Genomic DNA, 16,124 nt, shown 5'->3' with positions numbered 1-16,124 from the left:
GCTAAAGGCATCGAAATTCACTGTTCTCCAGACCTGGTTACTCTGAAAGCATTGACTTCAAGAAAAAGTTACCCTTGGCTAGAGTATGACTAATATGTGTGAAAATGGGGGCACCCACTTCAAAGATCAAGCTTCCAGCACAAAGGAGAATTATACAAAAAAGCTCTGAGCACAGGCTGGCCCAGTGAAAACAAATGGCCGGAAGGCAGGAGTCGGGGCCATTTGTTCCACATGAAGATTCACAATTAATTTAAAAGCACTATTACCATTTAGGCCTTTTTCTCAGCGTTCATAAGGCTAATGCATTTCATCTATGCACAATTTGTTATGTAATTTCCAGGCGATTTCCTGTGACTCTGGGAACTGTAACGGCCAGTCAAACTAGGTTTCTGGCTGGTCTGAACATGTTCCAAATGTGAGAGTTGGTGAGCGGGTGGAAAATGAAATTAGGAATATGCTTAATAACTTACACATTCATAACTGCTGTGCTTTTTATGGAAACGGCAGAAAGGTGCCACATGGCCGTGCTATATGGTCCAGATTTGGTGGTATCCATGATAAGCTGAATCAGAAAATATGTTTAGTATGGCAGTTGCTAGTAAAATTATGAAGTTGTGATATATAACTAGTTTTGCCAAAAAGTTGAAAGGAGAACAAAGGGTGATTCCAAATGGAAATTGCCATATGTTGCTCCAAACCCCTAAACCAATACTGGAGGCTGGGTTTGGGAGGAGAGAGAGGGGTAACTGTCCAATTCTAGTAGCAGGGATTATTGCAGGGTACTTCCCCAAGATTGTAAAATTGATGGGGTCATCGCTGCTATATAAGGGGGATTGTACTAGCACAGAGAGACAGAAAAAGGAGAGACAGGAACAGACAGAGACATACCATCAAGAAGGCTGCTGAAACTTACCATCTGACAGCTGTAAGGAGACACCAGAGAAGATTACTGAGAGTGTATCTGGGAGGAGCTGTCTATTCCTAGGAAGTCCTCAAAGCTGACTGGGTCCTATGGTGGAGAGCGAGAGGCCATCTTTGAGAGTGGAGTGACCAGACCCCTGCCCTATCTTTCCAGACTGTCCTGAGATGCAGATGGTTTTCCTGAACCTTAAATAGAGGCTTGCTCTGTAAGTAGAACTGAGCCTTAGGGAACCAAAAGGTGGGGGAGTCTGCTTGCCTTGAATCATTTACCTTTATAATGGGTGGCAGAGGTGGGGCAAAACTGCGTAGATGCTTAGCCTAGTTAACCAAAAATGTTCCCCATTTGGCAGAACACTACGGGTGAATTTTGTTAACATTTTAAATTAACAAAGCTCACTGCCCAGTTTGTGATGAAAACTATAGCCTATAATTTATTGGGTAATCCTTGTTGTCCAGCTGACCTCGATAGCCTTAAGGAAGAGGGGTGTCTTTGTTCTTAAATCAGTCCAACCTTTTTATTCCGCTTCCCCAACACAGGCCTTTCAGTAAGGGGGGCCTGAAATCCAAAATTCCCCAAAGCATTCCAATTTTTCTGTCTGACTTCCCAACATTGACCAAAGCAAAGTGGATCTGAAAAACAAACCGCTAAATCACCCTGTGTTCATTTTAAACCAAAAGTGGTGGCAAAATCATAATTACCAATCTTGAAATCCTACTGCTAGCCTTTTAAGCCTGCAGGAAAATCAAAATCGCATAACTTTACATGACAAGTACAAAAAAGGTAGCACGTGCTCCTCTCTAGAAAGAACATGGCATGATAACCTGTTCTGTGGTTTTTCCCACTTTGAGAGTCCGCTGCCATTGCTTTTTGCTCACTGTACCTTTCACAAAGGAGGAATACCCATTTGAATATAAGTCTTTGTCCCGCCCACAAGGGCAGTCCAGCAACGAAATGCCAGGCAAACCTTCTTTGAACAAGAGCACCAACAGCAACCCAAGCCACGTGTTTCAGCCTTGTTGGGCCTCATCAGTGAGATGGAGCTGTGGCTCTCTGTGCACAGTAAGCAAGGGGTCCACGTTTCGGTTGCCCCAGGTAACATAGGGTGACTGAACAACTGCTAAATACGCGCTACAGTAATTGTCTTCTCTGCCAAAAGGTAACATTTGCTTGTAATTGTTAAAGTACATTATCATGTATTGTACTTCTCTTGCAATGTAATGCACTGTTTATCATGTAATCTTCTTGTCCTGTAATACAATTTACTGTTTATATTGTGTTTTTGCACTATGGTCTGACAAACTCCCAGACAACGTGAAGCACTTTGAGGCCATGACCAAGTCAGTTAGCCACTATACAAATAGCACAAAACATGCATGCCTTTTGCATTAATCATAGTTGTGATTTCAAATTTTTGACATTGAAGACAGGATTTTTAGTGGTAATGAAATAGTCAGAATGGTGGGTGCGTTGTGGACTTTCTTGACTGACTGGTCTCATAGTGTATTTTCAAAAGCCAAAGCAATACTTGTTTGTTTGCGAACCTTTCCCACCATCAGGACCTGACCTTTCAGTTGATACTGAGCTACAGTAGTGCTCAAGAGAAGACGGTTACTTTTTACAGTCACGGAGGACTTTGGGGCTTATTCTCGAAACATTGTTTGGTGCAAGTGATCTCATCAAGTGCACAAAAACGAGGGGCCTCATTACAAGTGAGGCGGTAAGGAGTTAACGGCACCGGTAAAGGTGCCGGCGCCGTTAACCCCCTACCGCCTCATTACGAGGTACCCTCGCGGGACCCGTTCTGGACGTCTGGTCAGACCAGACGTCCTTTGCGGGTCCCGCGAGTGGCCCAGCATGCTAACAACGGGCCCGTCATTAACGGGCCCATTGTTAGCATGCTCCCCATTCCCATTGAGCCCTATGGGGTCTGGAATGGGAATGGGGATGGTCTGGGTCCGGGTTCCTTGAATGGGGAAATACCGGGCCCTCCAAAGTCGGAATGGCCCTGTATTTACACATTCAGGGACCATGGACCCGGACCCGAGTTTGGAGGCAGCCATGCCCTTTATTAAGGGCATGGCTGCCTCCAAACTCGTAAAGAGGCCCGATGTTTCCTGTTTACATACGGCATGTGGATATGTGCATCTTGAAATGCCTTTTCTTACCCCTTGTGTGCAAATCAAAGGGAGTTTCTGCACATTTTAACGCGCATACAAACCCGTTTGCGCTTTAAAACAAAGAAATTCCTCTGCACCTGCATAGAACAGTCGCAGGACGGTGCGCGAGGAATTGTGGCCATTCCTGACCGTGCCATGCATTTCTAAGTGGAACAGTAGCACTATTAGGTGCCGCCATCGCACTTGTATTTCTATTTCCAAAAGCAGGCTTAGATATGCATGTTTCGAAGGGATTGTGTCCTCCGACGTATTCCTTGTCTTTGATAATTCGTCTCCAGCTTGCTGGCCTCGGAACATTTTTCTCAGTAGAGAGCGCTGCGCGTCGACGTCCGCCGAGTCGATGTCCCTCGACAGCCACCGTATCAGCGCCGACGTCACCATCCCCATAAATAACCACGCGCGGCGCCCGTTGCTCAGTTCCGTTTTGTAGCATAAGATAAGTCATGCCTGAATTGGTTATTGACCTTGAAGGAGCGTAAGCTGCAACCACAAGGGAAGTATTACTGCGGGGATGGATGGGAGGGGCGATAAGGAATACGTCAGAGGAACATCCCATCGAAAGAACGTTACAAGGTAAGAAGTAACTTGTTCTTCGAAGGGATTGTGTCCTCTGACGTATTCCTTATCTTTGATAGACTCCCATAGCAGTGGCATGTAATTGGAGGTGGGAGTAATAATGTCATCTATGCCTTTTAGGAATGAACCGAATGTAATAAGGCTTTGCCGAATCTGGTCTCTTGACTAGTGGAGGAATCCAGGTTGTAAAATCTTGTGAATGTATGTGCGGACGACCATGTGGCAGCCGCACATATGTCTCGGACTGGTACCCCTCTTTGGAGGGCCGAAGAGGCTGCGATACCCCTGGTTGAATGAGCCCTAAGATTTTGGGGTGGCTCTTTCCCTGCCAGTTTGTAACACTCCAGAATGGCCAAAATGATCCACCTGGAAATGGTCTGTTTTGTTATGGGTAGTCCCAACTTGTGACCTGAGTATCCTACAGACAGTTAGTCTGCTTGCCTAATCCTAGCCAGTCTGCTGATGTAAAAGCTTAGAGCTCGCCTTGGGTGCAACCTATGTAGCCTTTCTTCCTCGTTCCCCGGATGGGGAGGAGGGTAGAACGAAGGTAAGGTAATTTTCTGAGTGATGTGAAATTCAGAAACCACCTTTGGGAGGAAATTAGGCTTCACCTGTAGGACAACTTTGTCCTTATGGAAAATTGTATGGGGGGGTTTACAAGAAAGAGCTTGTAATTCGCTCACCCTCCTAGCAGATGTTAGTGCTACCAATAGGACAGTTTTAAGAGTAAGAAATCTCAGCGAACAAGAGTGGAGTGGTTCGAAGGGAGTACCCATTAGGAAATTTAAGACTAAATTTAAGTCCCATAAGGGAACTTGGAATGGTCTTGGAGGATAAACATTAGTTAATCCCTTGAGAAACTGTATTACTAGGGGTAGTTTGAAATACGATGGTTCCTCCGCAGTGCGCTTGAAGATTGATAGCGCTGCGAGATATCCTTTTACAGTGCCAACTTGAAGGCCTGAGTTTGCCAAGTAGAGTAGAAACGATAACATCGTTGGTGTACCACATGAAAAAGGGTCGATATTCTCTTCTCTACACCAGCTGCAAAATTTGTTCCAACGGCAGCGGTATAAAGACTTTGTTGCTGGCCTTCTGGCCAAAAGCAACACCTCCATGACATCATCACGGAGGTCCCAATCCTTGTACCTCACCATTTCAGAAGCCAAGTGTGAAGGTTGAGGGTTCTGATGTCTGGATGGAGAACCTGACCTCCCTTCTGTGAGAGAAGATTCTCTTTGAGTGGAAGGCGGATTGGAGGACAGATGGACATATCTAGAAGGTCCGGGTACCATGTTCTCCTAGCCCAGTCCGGGGCAATTAGGATCATGGTTTTCCGGAATCTTCTCAACCTCCTGATCATTTGAGGAATAACAGGGACTGGTGGAAACGCGTAAAGGAGTGGGAACTCCCAGTCCACTACGAACGTGTCCCCTAGAGCTCCTCTCGGGGGAAATTCCCTTGAACAGAACAGATCACACTTCCTGTTGGTGCTGGTGACGAACAGATTCACCTGAGGGGTTCCCCAAAGGGCAAAGATCTCTTGAAGGACTTCCTGAGCTAGCTCCCACTCGTGGGAGACTTTGCTCTGCCTGCTCAGAGCGTCCGCTGTCAAGTTCTTCTCTCCAGCTAGGTGGACCGCCGATAGAGAGATTCCTTCCTGAATTGCCCAAAACCAGAGCTGCATTGCCTCTCTGCACAGTGGCAGTGACCCTATGCCTCCTCTTTTGTTGAGGTAGTGCATGGCCACCGTCAGGGGAGTTGCTAGGTCTGGAAAAGACCCGGGGCTAAACTGATGTCGGAACTGTTGGGACTGGGGGCTAGCTAGTCTTTTGGCTGTAGCTCCTGAGATTCTATCCGGGGCTACAACCAAAAGATATGGGGCTATAGCCCCCTCAGCCCCCACCTAGCAACGCCCCTGGCCACCATGTTGTTCGTCATTATCAGGACATTTCTCCCCTGTACTGATGGCAGGAAAGCTTTCAGCGCTAGTCTGATCGCTCTCAGCTCTAATAGGTTTATGTGTAGTCTGGACTCTGATGTAGACCAACGACCGTTGATGGTCAAGTCGTTGGCATGGGCTCCACACCCCGTGAGTGAGGTGTCTGTGACTACTGTTATCTCCGGCCATGGTTGCCAAAACAGTTCTCCTTCCAAGATGTTCTCTGGATAGGCCCACCATTGAAGGTCACGGGCTACCTTGTCCGGAATCCGGAGGAGATCTGTCATTCTCCCTGAGAATTGCGACCACTGAGTTCTCCGTGCCCACTGAAGAGATCTCATTCTCAGGCGAGCCACTGGCACAAGGAAGATGCAGGATGCCATGGGGCCTAGCAACTAAAAAAAGTTGAAGGCTGGGAAACGTTGGGCATTTTGAAACTTGGTGACCATCTGCAGAATATCTTGAGCCCTCACCTCTGGTGGCGAGGCTTTTCCCAGGGAAGTGTCCAGGACCGCTCCAATGAACTGGAGTCTCTGTGATGGTATCATCTGTGACTTCTTTAAAATGAGGGAGAAGAGGGAGAAGCCCAGTTTGTGAAGGAAGTAGCAGACAATAATCTAGCTGGATCTGAGCTTGTTCCGAAGATACAGCTCTGATCAGCCAATCGTCCAGGTAGGGGTAGACGTGGATCCCTTCCCTCCTTAGACTCGCAGCCACTACCGACATTAGCTTGGTGAAGACCCTCGGGGCAGTGGTCAGCCCAAATGGCAGAACTCGAAATTGATGAGAGCCCCAATTGCGAACCTCGGGTAGTTCCTGTGTTTGAGATGGATTGGCACATGGAAATAAGCATCCTGAAAGTCCAGAGATACCAGCCAGTCCTGGAGCTGGAGGGCCTGAAGGATCTGAGAGTTACCATCTGGGGCTCAGTCCTCCGTCCTTCTTTGGTATGAGAAAGTAGGGGGAGTACCAGCCCTTGTTCCTCTCGGCTACAGGTACCGGCTCTGTGGCACCTTTCTCTAGCAGGTCTACAATTTCCTGTAAGAGGAGCAGATCTGGAACATTTAGAGAGCTGTGCCCCGGTGGATGACTCGGAGGGATGTGTAGAAAGAGTAGGCAGTAACCCTGGGCAACTGTCTCCAATGCCCAAGCATCTGACTTAATAGCCTGCCATTCCGTCAGATGGTGAGTTAACCTGCCCCCTACAGGTGTTTTGTGTGGAAAGACCTCAGAGTGGTTTGGGGGCGGCTGATGCATATGCCGAGGGTAAAGAGGCACCTGCTGCTGCTGCGGCTTTAGTACTTTTGACCCGTCCACCTCGGGTGGATCTTCTTTGGCCTCTTTGAGCCGGCTGTCCTCTGCCTTTCCCGAATGCGGAATAATAGCGAAAGGACTTTCCTCTTCCAGAGGTTCCTGAGGGGCGAAAAGGAGTTTTGCGGATTGCAGCTCCTAAAGATTTTGCTGCTGCTTTAGATGTTTGCAACTTTTCCAGACTGTCATCAGCCTTTTTACCGAATAAAGAAGAGCCGTCAAAGGGCATATTCAAAGGTCTGGCCTGTACATCTGGAGCAAAGCCAGACTTTCGCAACCACGCATGCCTGCGGATTGTAGTAATTGCCGCCATGGCCCTGCTGATACTGTCAGCGGAATCGATGCCAGTTTGAAGAGATTCGCACATGGCATCTTTGCCATCTTTTAATGATGTTAAGGAAGGCTTCCCTTTTCTCTCCTTCCGGTATGCAGTCAGCCGCTGATGAAGCACACTCCCACAGTGTGTGACTGAACCTGGCGAGCGTACAGGTGGCGTTGATGGACTTCAACGCCATACTACAAGCAGAAAATACTTTTTTTGCCATAGAATCGTACCTTTTGTCATCTCTATCCTGTGGGACAGTAGGGTAAGCGGATCTGCTGCTTGATGAAGTTGCCGCTTGAACAACCAGGCTCTCTGGAGTCGGGTGTTTTGATATTCAGGGTCAGCTGCAGCTACTCTATACTTGGCTGACAGTCTTTTATTGACTGCAGGGATAACCTCAGGAGTTTCCCAATTTGATTAAATCTTCCTTTGCAAGGCTGCATGGAAGGGGACCACAGGATCCTCCTGTGGACCTTTGTCCAGTATGTCTGTAAGGTCATCCTGTTGAAAAACAGGTGAAGGCGCAGACCAACCCATGAATTCAATAATCCTTGCCATCAGGGTTCTATAGGGTGTTTCGGCATGTTCGCCTGGGTCTGGTTTGACAAATTCCACTTCTGGGGAAGTGTCCAGCCCACCTGCCTCATGTAATGATTCGTGTAGGTCTTTCAACCTTCTTTCCTCAGAGGTAAAATCCTCTGAAACAGGTGGTGTGGTCCTCTGCAACCCAAAGGGTCTTTCCTGGTCAGAATCCTCCCCTTCTTCATAGATTGAAGATAATCCGGGGTACTCTGACCTCGGAAATGGTGTAAAACCCATTTCTAAGGTAGAAGGAGCCAAACTCGTCATTATTGGGTGAGAAAACGTCAATGTCGTCGACGCCGATATGACAGGCTTCGAAGGCGCCGAGAAAGGCGTTGAGAAAACTGGAAGAGGCCTCGAAGAACACGAGAGGATCGGGATCCTACTCGAGGATGTCGACGACGTTCTCGGTGTCGTGCCGGAGGCTCTTGGTATAACCTTTGGCTGTGAAGTAGCCGTGGTTTTCTCTTTTATCAGCGTCGATGTCGACGATGGTGTCGATTCGATCGACCGATGCGTCGAAGAACCCTTCGACAAGGCGCCGATGGCACCGATCCATGCGTCGAAGGGATCTTTGACGATGGCGTCGAAGATGGTGCCTTCTTACCCGATGGCCCATGGCGCTCTCGAGTGGACTCTTTCGCCGGGTGCAATGACTGGCGGCGTTTCGATTTTTTGGGTTTTTCACCCAGGGTATCACCCTCAGCTGTCTTCGAGGGGGTTGAGGCCGCTTTCTCGAAGACAAAAAAGAAGGTGGGTGAGGCGCGCACTCCCGGTCCTGGTCAATTGAACCTGTTGCAAAAAATATAATAAGTAGCTGGGTCAAATCCCAAAATGGACAAATATTCACAGGGTTAGATCCCTTCTGCTGCAAATCAGGTACTCAGTAATAACAGGGTTAGATCCCTTGCTACAAATCAGGTACTCAGTAATAACAGGGTTAAATCCCTCAGCTGCAGTTCTGTGGTCTGTAGTTGTTCTCCTCCTAGCGCTTTCTTATCTCAAATAATCAACAGGGAGGCTGTTGAGCAGGTGTGTCTAATTAGACTCAAAGGATTCTGGTAGCTGTAGTGAAAACGTTTTTTTCTGTTCAGGTGACCAGCAACCGACACCCCTCCAAAGCACAAGTCCTTCCCAAATTTGGGGGAGGGGAGAGAACCATCTTTATGATTCTCCAAAGTGGGGCACAGTCACCCCGTGGCGCTGCCTCTGGAGCCCAGGAGGGGTGTCGGTTGCTGGTCACCTGAACAGAGAAAAACGTTTTCACTACAGCTACCAGAATCCTTTGAGTCTAATTAGACACACCTGCTCAACAGCCTCCCTGATGATTATTTGAGATAAGAAAGCGCTAGGAGGAGAACAACTACAGACCACAGAACTGCAGCTGAGGGATTTAACCCTGTTATTACTGAGTACCTGATTTGCAGCAAGGGATCTAACCCTGTTATTACTGAGTACCTGATTTGCAGCAGAAGGGATCTAACCCTGTGAATATTTGTCCATTTTGGGATTTGACCCAGCTACTTATTATATTTTTTGCAACAGGTTCAATTGACCAGGACCGGGAGTGCGCGCCTCACCCACCTTCTTTTTTGTACTGAACGCTTTCTCGAAGACGCTTAGCATTTTCTTCCTGAATTCCTCCCATTCAGCCTGAGAGCTGTGTTTTGTGGGGCAGGAGACTCTTTCTGGGGAAACAGAAGATGACGAGGAAAGGGATCTTCGACGTCTCTTCTTTGAGTGTCTAGATCTCGACGAGTGGTGGGAGCTACTTCGAGACCTAGAATGGGAACGCTTTCGACGGCAAGGAGACGAATGCCTCGACAAGGCCGAAGAAACTTTCGAGGAGGTTTTCACTGACTTACCTCTCTCGAGCTTCCCCTTGCGCTCCTTCAAGGCTTTCGCCGTCATGGACATGCAGTCCTCACACTCCGAACAATGGTGCTCGACTCCCAAGCACCACAAGCAGATCCTATGAGGATCCTTTATCGACATTTTCTTTCCGCAGTCTCGACATTTTTTGAAGCCGGACAGCAGAGTCGTCGGTTCGGATGAAGAAGCCATCGAGAACGAGTTGGTTTTATCGAGTAAATAATAAGAGGTTTTATCTGACTGAACTAAGCAACGATATTCCGAGACCCCACGAAGCACGGAAAAACGGAACTGAGCAAGGGACGCCGCGCGTGGCTATTTATTGGCATGGTGACGTCGACGCCGATACGGTGGCTGTCGAGGGACATCGACTCGGCGGACGTCGACGCCCAGCGTCCTCTACTGAGAAAAAAATTCCGAGGCCAGCATGCTGGACTTGTATTTCTATTTCCAAAAGCAGGCTTAGATATGCATGTGTTTCTTTTATAATGCATTCACTGTGAAATGTGCTTCCAGCATCCACAACACTAATGTGTGCAAGGGGGCTAGCCAGGCACATCATTTGCGCCACTGCACAGCCCCCTGAAATGCATAGGCCACCATTGGCAATATTGAGCATCCTCTGTCATTTTGCTAACTTTTGGAACGTTTTAAGAATTGGGTCCTATGATTTTATGAAGTCTGTTTAATTGCTCCATCACAAGATAGCAATCCATTTAATCAAATCGGAGTTGGAAAAACATAATAAATCGAACCAATGTATGCTACTTGACTGATAACTAGCCCTTTGGGTTTGATTTTTTGTTGTTGTCATCTCTGGATGATTAAACTGTGGTAAATTGAGTGACTCTAAAATGCAGTGTTTGGAAAAGACACTGGAGAATAGTGTCAGTTTTATTTTGTCTTCAAAATGGCGCCTAGACTTAATAAAAGAGGCAGATTATGATCAGCTAATTGACAGTAAAGTGAATGAGAATGATGTGGGACTGATTGTTTTTCATATGATTTAATTAACACATTTGCCTTAAACCTCATTTCCATTCCCTGTGTATTCTCTTTCATCTCCTCAATGCGTGCAGGCTGCGCATCCTGAAGGACCACTTTACATATTCACTCTATGTAAATGTCTGCCGCTCGCTCTTTGAAAAGGACAAGCTGCTCTTCTCGTTTGGCCTGACCGTGAATCTCCTGAAGTATGACAAACTGGTGAGCATCTTTACATCCTGTATGTGTCATGACTTTATATGGCTTTAGCTCACCATAATAGCGCCTTGACTGTACTTTGGACCAAAGGGACAATGAGGGAAAGATAGGTGATGGTGAGGGAGTGGGGGGCGGGTAGGTGGGATCTTTGGGCCAGTAGAATTTGACAACCCCCATAATCAGCATCAGGGATTCAGACATAAGAGGGAAACAAAGCATACTTACAAAATCCAAATCCAAAATGCAATGCTTTGATCTCCTGGAATGAGGGCTGCCACTCAGCATTACTACTCCCTCACCCTGTGGCAGACTGAGCATAGGCCATATGTTACTGCTCAATGGGGTGCCGGAGTGCATCCAACAAAACAGAATTCTTTCATCCAAATACTCTATGAAAAGTGTCCCCCTCGAGCATTCGTCTGCTGGTGCTTTGGTCCCATCGCAGTACTGCTCACAATGTACACTGTCATGAGTGGAAACCCATTATATAATTGTCCCATGGGCTTATCACATATTTTATTATTTACATCTTTTGATTATTTGATTGAGGGGCCTGAGCAATATAAAGGCCAGACAGCAGTACAATGAATGATTTTACTTATGTCCCCTCTCAGCATTCCCGCTGCTGCATGGCAAGTAGTGATCGCCGATCACTATGACCCTCCTGGTGGCATAGTTCCTATCTAGCTTAACTAGAGGCTGATGCTTGCTGCCCACCAGCCACCAGCAAAGAGAGTCTTCCCCTATAGCATGAACCTGTTATGCTCTCCGGCACAGTGGTCTCGGAAGGGGCATGGGGGGGAAGGGAGTTCACATGTTCTGGAGGGTAGACTGCTCACTCCACCTAGAAGACCCACAGTAACATGCCCGTTGCAAAGTAGCGCTGTGTCTTATGTTGGCAGATGAGGTTGCACATCACAAAGGGATACAGGGAGATGATTCCCTTATGGATTTCACTATAAACGCATAAGGACATTAGCACCCGGAGCGACGGGAGCAGCCAGTCGGGTTCCTTGGATGATGGGCTGAAACTGCTAATCTCAGCTTGCGTTTTATGGAACCTGAAGACTGCATCCCCGCCTGCACCACCATCTTCCCTCCAACCAGTCCCTTACATTTTATTTTTCCCTTACCCTGCCACGCTTGCCTCTTTTCTTTGGCGGCTGCGGACCCTCCGCTGCTGATGCTCCGCCATGGACATGGGAGAGCAGCTCCATATGGTGCCCCGCCTTCCACATCCTTGGTGGCCATCTTGAGACAGTATTTTCTTGCAATGAATGGAAAGCTTGTGGTGTCCCGTACATTGACTGAAAAAACAATTTTCTTAGCACCCAGGGTTTCCGTATTGGAAACCCTAGGTGCTAATATAGTTAAGCACCTGTTCCAGGTGCTGGAATGCGTGTTAATCGCCCTTGCTTCACTTGGGCCTTTAACTCGGGCCAAGGGCTGTTAACCCCCGTTACAGCCCTTGGAATTAATGCAATATAAAATATTATTTCATCTGCTTAACTGTTGATATATGTATACAGTTTTGTACGTTTGGCTTAATTTCTTCGAGCAGTATTACATTTAAACATATTTTCACATAGATCCAAAGAAAATAGGCGACTACAGAGATAATCTCAAATGAAACTTAATAATGTGCAAGCTCATCCAGTTATGTCTGCAGATGACCACCCATAAAATGTTATACATTGCGGTAATGCAGGAAATATAACTGGCCTCTTCTAATGCGTTTTGTTTTTTGTAGATTGACGAGAGTGAGTGGACATTTTTATTAACTGGAGGCATCGGCCTTGATAATCCCTACTCAAATCCTTGTACCTGGCTTCCCCCAAAATCTTGGGATGAAATGTGTCGGTTGGACGACTTAGAAGTATTCAAGGGGATACGAAAAGATTTCCTGCGACTGAAAGATGGATGGAAAGTCGTATATGATAGTTTGGTATGTCATTTTAGAGACTTAGCCCAGAATTTGTCTACTAGATTGTAAATCATCTGATTTTAAAGTTTGATTATTCCAAATGAGTGTAATATATATATTTAAAACCTGAAGCTAATGGGAATTACCAGTACACACCATTGATGGAAAAGTGAATAAACATGGCAACCAACCCAGCTTATATTGAACAAAAAGCATCCATATTTAATTGTTTATTTTACTTAGGAGAATCAAATGTAGGATGACTAATAAGGGCAAATGCAATATGAGGGAGTAACCTAGAATGGTGTTCTTGAAGAGTTGCAGCAAGCCTTCAGTGCCCATTGAGACAATACAGAGCACTATGGGCCTTGATCTTTGTTGTCCATCATCTGATATTGTTTAACCACTGTGTTTAGTATGAGTATGGGTTGGTCTACGAGCCAAGGTTTTATTAACAAATGAAGTTCTAGTCTAAATGGTCATTTTTAAAATACAATTTTGATCATGTAAGTGTGTTTCTGTATATTTGCAGTCTCTGTTCATTCTGTTCTGAATCACACAGTGATTCACATGCCTTTCACATTCTGAGGCCCCCACCTTGAGTTGTTCTCTGTTAATTCTCTAAGGAATTCTCTTCAGTTGAGTAAAAAGTTGGCACAATGATTCGCTCCCTCCTGGAGGCTCCAATTGGCAGCAGTCTGCCGTTTCCTTGTAGTTCTTTAAAAAGAAGCCACACAGCTTCCAACAGATGAGGGCTCAACTCTCCGACTCAGCAAACTCCGTAGGTTTCACCATTGACAGCAGCCTGTCCTTCCAAAAACACATAACCAAGAAGGCCCAAATAGCCTGGCTCCGAATCTCTAATGAAAAATGAAACCCTTCATCTTGCTGCAGGACTTCTGAACCGTAGTGCAGGCACTTGTGGTCTCGCACATCGATGGGGGAAATGCTTTCCTAGAGGCCCCCAGCTGCACAATTGTCTCCCCTAAAAGCAGTCCACCCTGCTGCAGCACTTCTTACTAGAGGAGCACAGAAATTCGACCAAATTACCCTCATCCTATGAGAACTACATTGGCTTCCCGTCCAAGCGAGGATACTGTTCAAGACTGCATGTATCCTCGACTGAGCATTCACGAGTGGCACACCAGCTTACCTGGCAGCTAAGCTCCACATATCCAATGGCACATGCTTCTCGTGCAGTAAATCAACCAACCAGCTTGTATCACAACTCGTCCGCAAAGAGAGGGCCGAAAACAATCCTTCTCTTGCCATGCACCCACCCACTGGAACTCGATCCCGGTGTCAGCTCAGAATGTCCCTACAATTCGCCAATTTCACAAATCGCTCAAATTATGCCTATACCGACACAGAGACCTCACAGTACTGCGCTACTGTTAAAATATGGCAGCTCAAATTTTGGCTACCCACACTCTGTACAGCGCTCTGCTGCTCTCTAGCTAGGTTTGTGCTTTAAACAATAAAAATACAATGATATAAAATGTTATTTATGCTACACTGCACAAAAGGTACATGATTTACCCAATTACCTCCAGAAGAGGGGACGCATTTATTCATGGCTTGCTTTATCCCATTGGCTCTCTCAACTACCCTATTCGACTGTGGCGTAAACAGGTTTGAGAAATGCAGAGTACAACCCCAGCTAGACAGGGCTTCCCTTAAGGCTTTCACAGAAAACGATAACCCATTGTATTTTGGAGTAATTTTGGTTCTAACACAGCTACAAAGAACATCAATTCTTTCATGACCTCTTTACAATCGGCTTTTCTCTGGAGAATTGACTAGGTAAATCTACTGCACAAATGCACCACAACTAACAAGTATTTGTAATTGTTAACTGGTGCCATTGGACCTATGTGATCCATATACATGCACTCAAATGACACTGTCACCCTTGTTAGTGAGCTCTCTTTTGGTTTTCTGGAATTGTCCACAATTGTTGTAAGCATATGGAGCAATTTGCTTTGTACTGTCGTACTTCTTTACTAAGCCCTGGCCACCAGTATCTGTCCTAAAGAGCTGTGTAGTAGCCAACACCCCAAAGTGGATTGGGGATACACTTGCACATGCTGCAGAGATTAGTTTGAACCTATCCTACCCTACCAACAGGGCCTCACTTTGAGCCAGTGTTAGTGACTGACTATCCCTGTGTTCTCCTTTACACTGTTTGTGTAAGTAGTGGGGAACCCTTACGGGTTAGGACAATTTGAATCCAAACATGCTTTTATGTCCTCATCTATGTATGTAGCAGAGTGTGTCAATGCTGCTGCCACCTTTTTTTTTATAGTCTGCAGACTGATCAGCAAGCACATTGCCTGCACTGTGCACAGAATTCATTCTGTGTGCTGTTATATGTATCATCCAAATGAGAGGGCTGGCCTCTCTTGATTGATGTCCTATACCTTTTGCCAAAGTTACTTTGACAATATGTGTTTACTTTTGGAATGTCTGAACTAGTTTGCTTGCCATCAGTGTAGGTCAAAACTGTAACCTCTTACTACATACTCTGAATCAGACCCAATTAATGTGGGCTTATGTGGGCCAACATGCCACAGTGCAAAGAGGAGGCCATGCAACTCAGTAATCTGAGATGATGTATCACCTAAAGGCTTTATTTGTGTATCCTGGTGTTCAAACTCATTCTTGTGGTTGACATTTTCTTTTACAGCAGCACAGGCAGCAGAATATTTAGAGCGTGCCCCAACTGCTCTTACAGCACTCCCGTCACAGTATATCACATTTGTAAACATCCAAAGTGGGATGTTTGGGGCTGCTGGATCTGCTTATGGTTTTAAAGAGCGTTCCAGATCATCCATCTGTTGTATCTCTGGCTTATAATGATATTTTATATCTGGGTGGAAGCCCATTGGACCCACCTAGAGTGTTGTGCTTTTGCATGTAAGATACACAAGAATGTAGCTGCTTCTTACTGCACTAAAGGTGTGTTTATGTGAATGATTTTATTTGCAGCTAGTTTGTGTTCCTTCTGCACTATTGCTTGTGCTGCAGCAAGGCTCCTCTCCTCTGGAGAAATCTTTTGCTCTGGAATTATACAGACATATGCATGGTATGCTAGGGTTTTGGCTCATCATGATTACATATTACATAAGTAAAGGCATTCATACCAGAAATAAGGTTACTTCCAAATCTGTTTCTGTGTTTCTGTCCTGAGTCATTTGGTTTTGAGTGGTGTGCAAAATGGGTGTGTGCACCCTCTTCCAGTCTGATGTACGGAAGTTGGATTTCAACAGGTCATATATTGGTTGCACTAA

The 16,124-nt window shown here is 46.2% G+C and overlaps 1 protein-coding gene across 2 annotated transcripts in view; it reads left to right on the top strand.

Moving 5' to 3' along the window:
- DNAH7 (dynein axonemal heavy chain 7) overlaps positions 1-16,124 on the top strand; it is a 1,167,586-nt gene that overhangs the window by 875,729 nt on the left and 275,733 nt on the right. For both annotated transcript variants that reach the window (XM_069615701.1, XM_069615700.1), the window contains 2 exons: positions 10,787-10,913; positions 12,661-12,855. In XM_069615701.1, coding sequence (XP_069471802.1) covers positions 10,787-10,913; positions 12,661-12,855 — 322 coding nt within the window. The remainder of the gene's footprint in view (positions 1-10,786; positions 10,914-12,660; positions 12,856-16,124) is intronic.

The sequence above is a fragment of the Ambystoma mexicanum genome, chromosome 9 (assembly GCF_040938575.1).
Source record: "Ambystoma mexicanum isolate Mex_15411 chromosome 9, UKY_AmexF1_1, whole genome shotgun sequence".
Taxonomy (NCBI): Eukaryota; Metazoa; Chordata; class Amphibia; order Caudata; family Ambystomatidae; genus Ambystoma; species Ambystoma mexicanum.
This window is presented reverse-complemented; position numbering and strand designations above follow the sequence as displayed.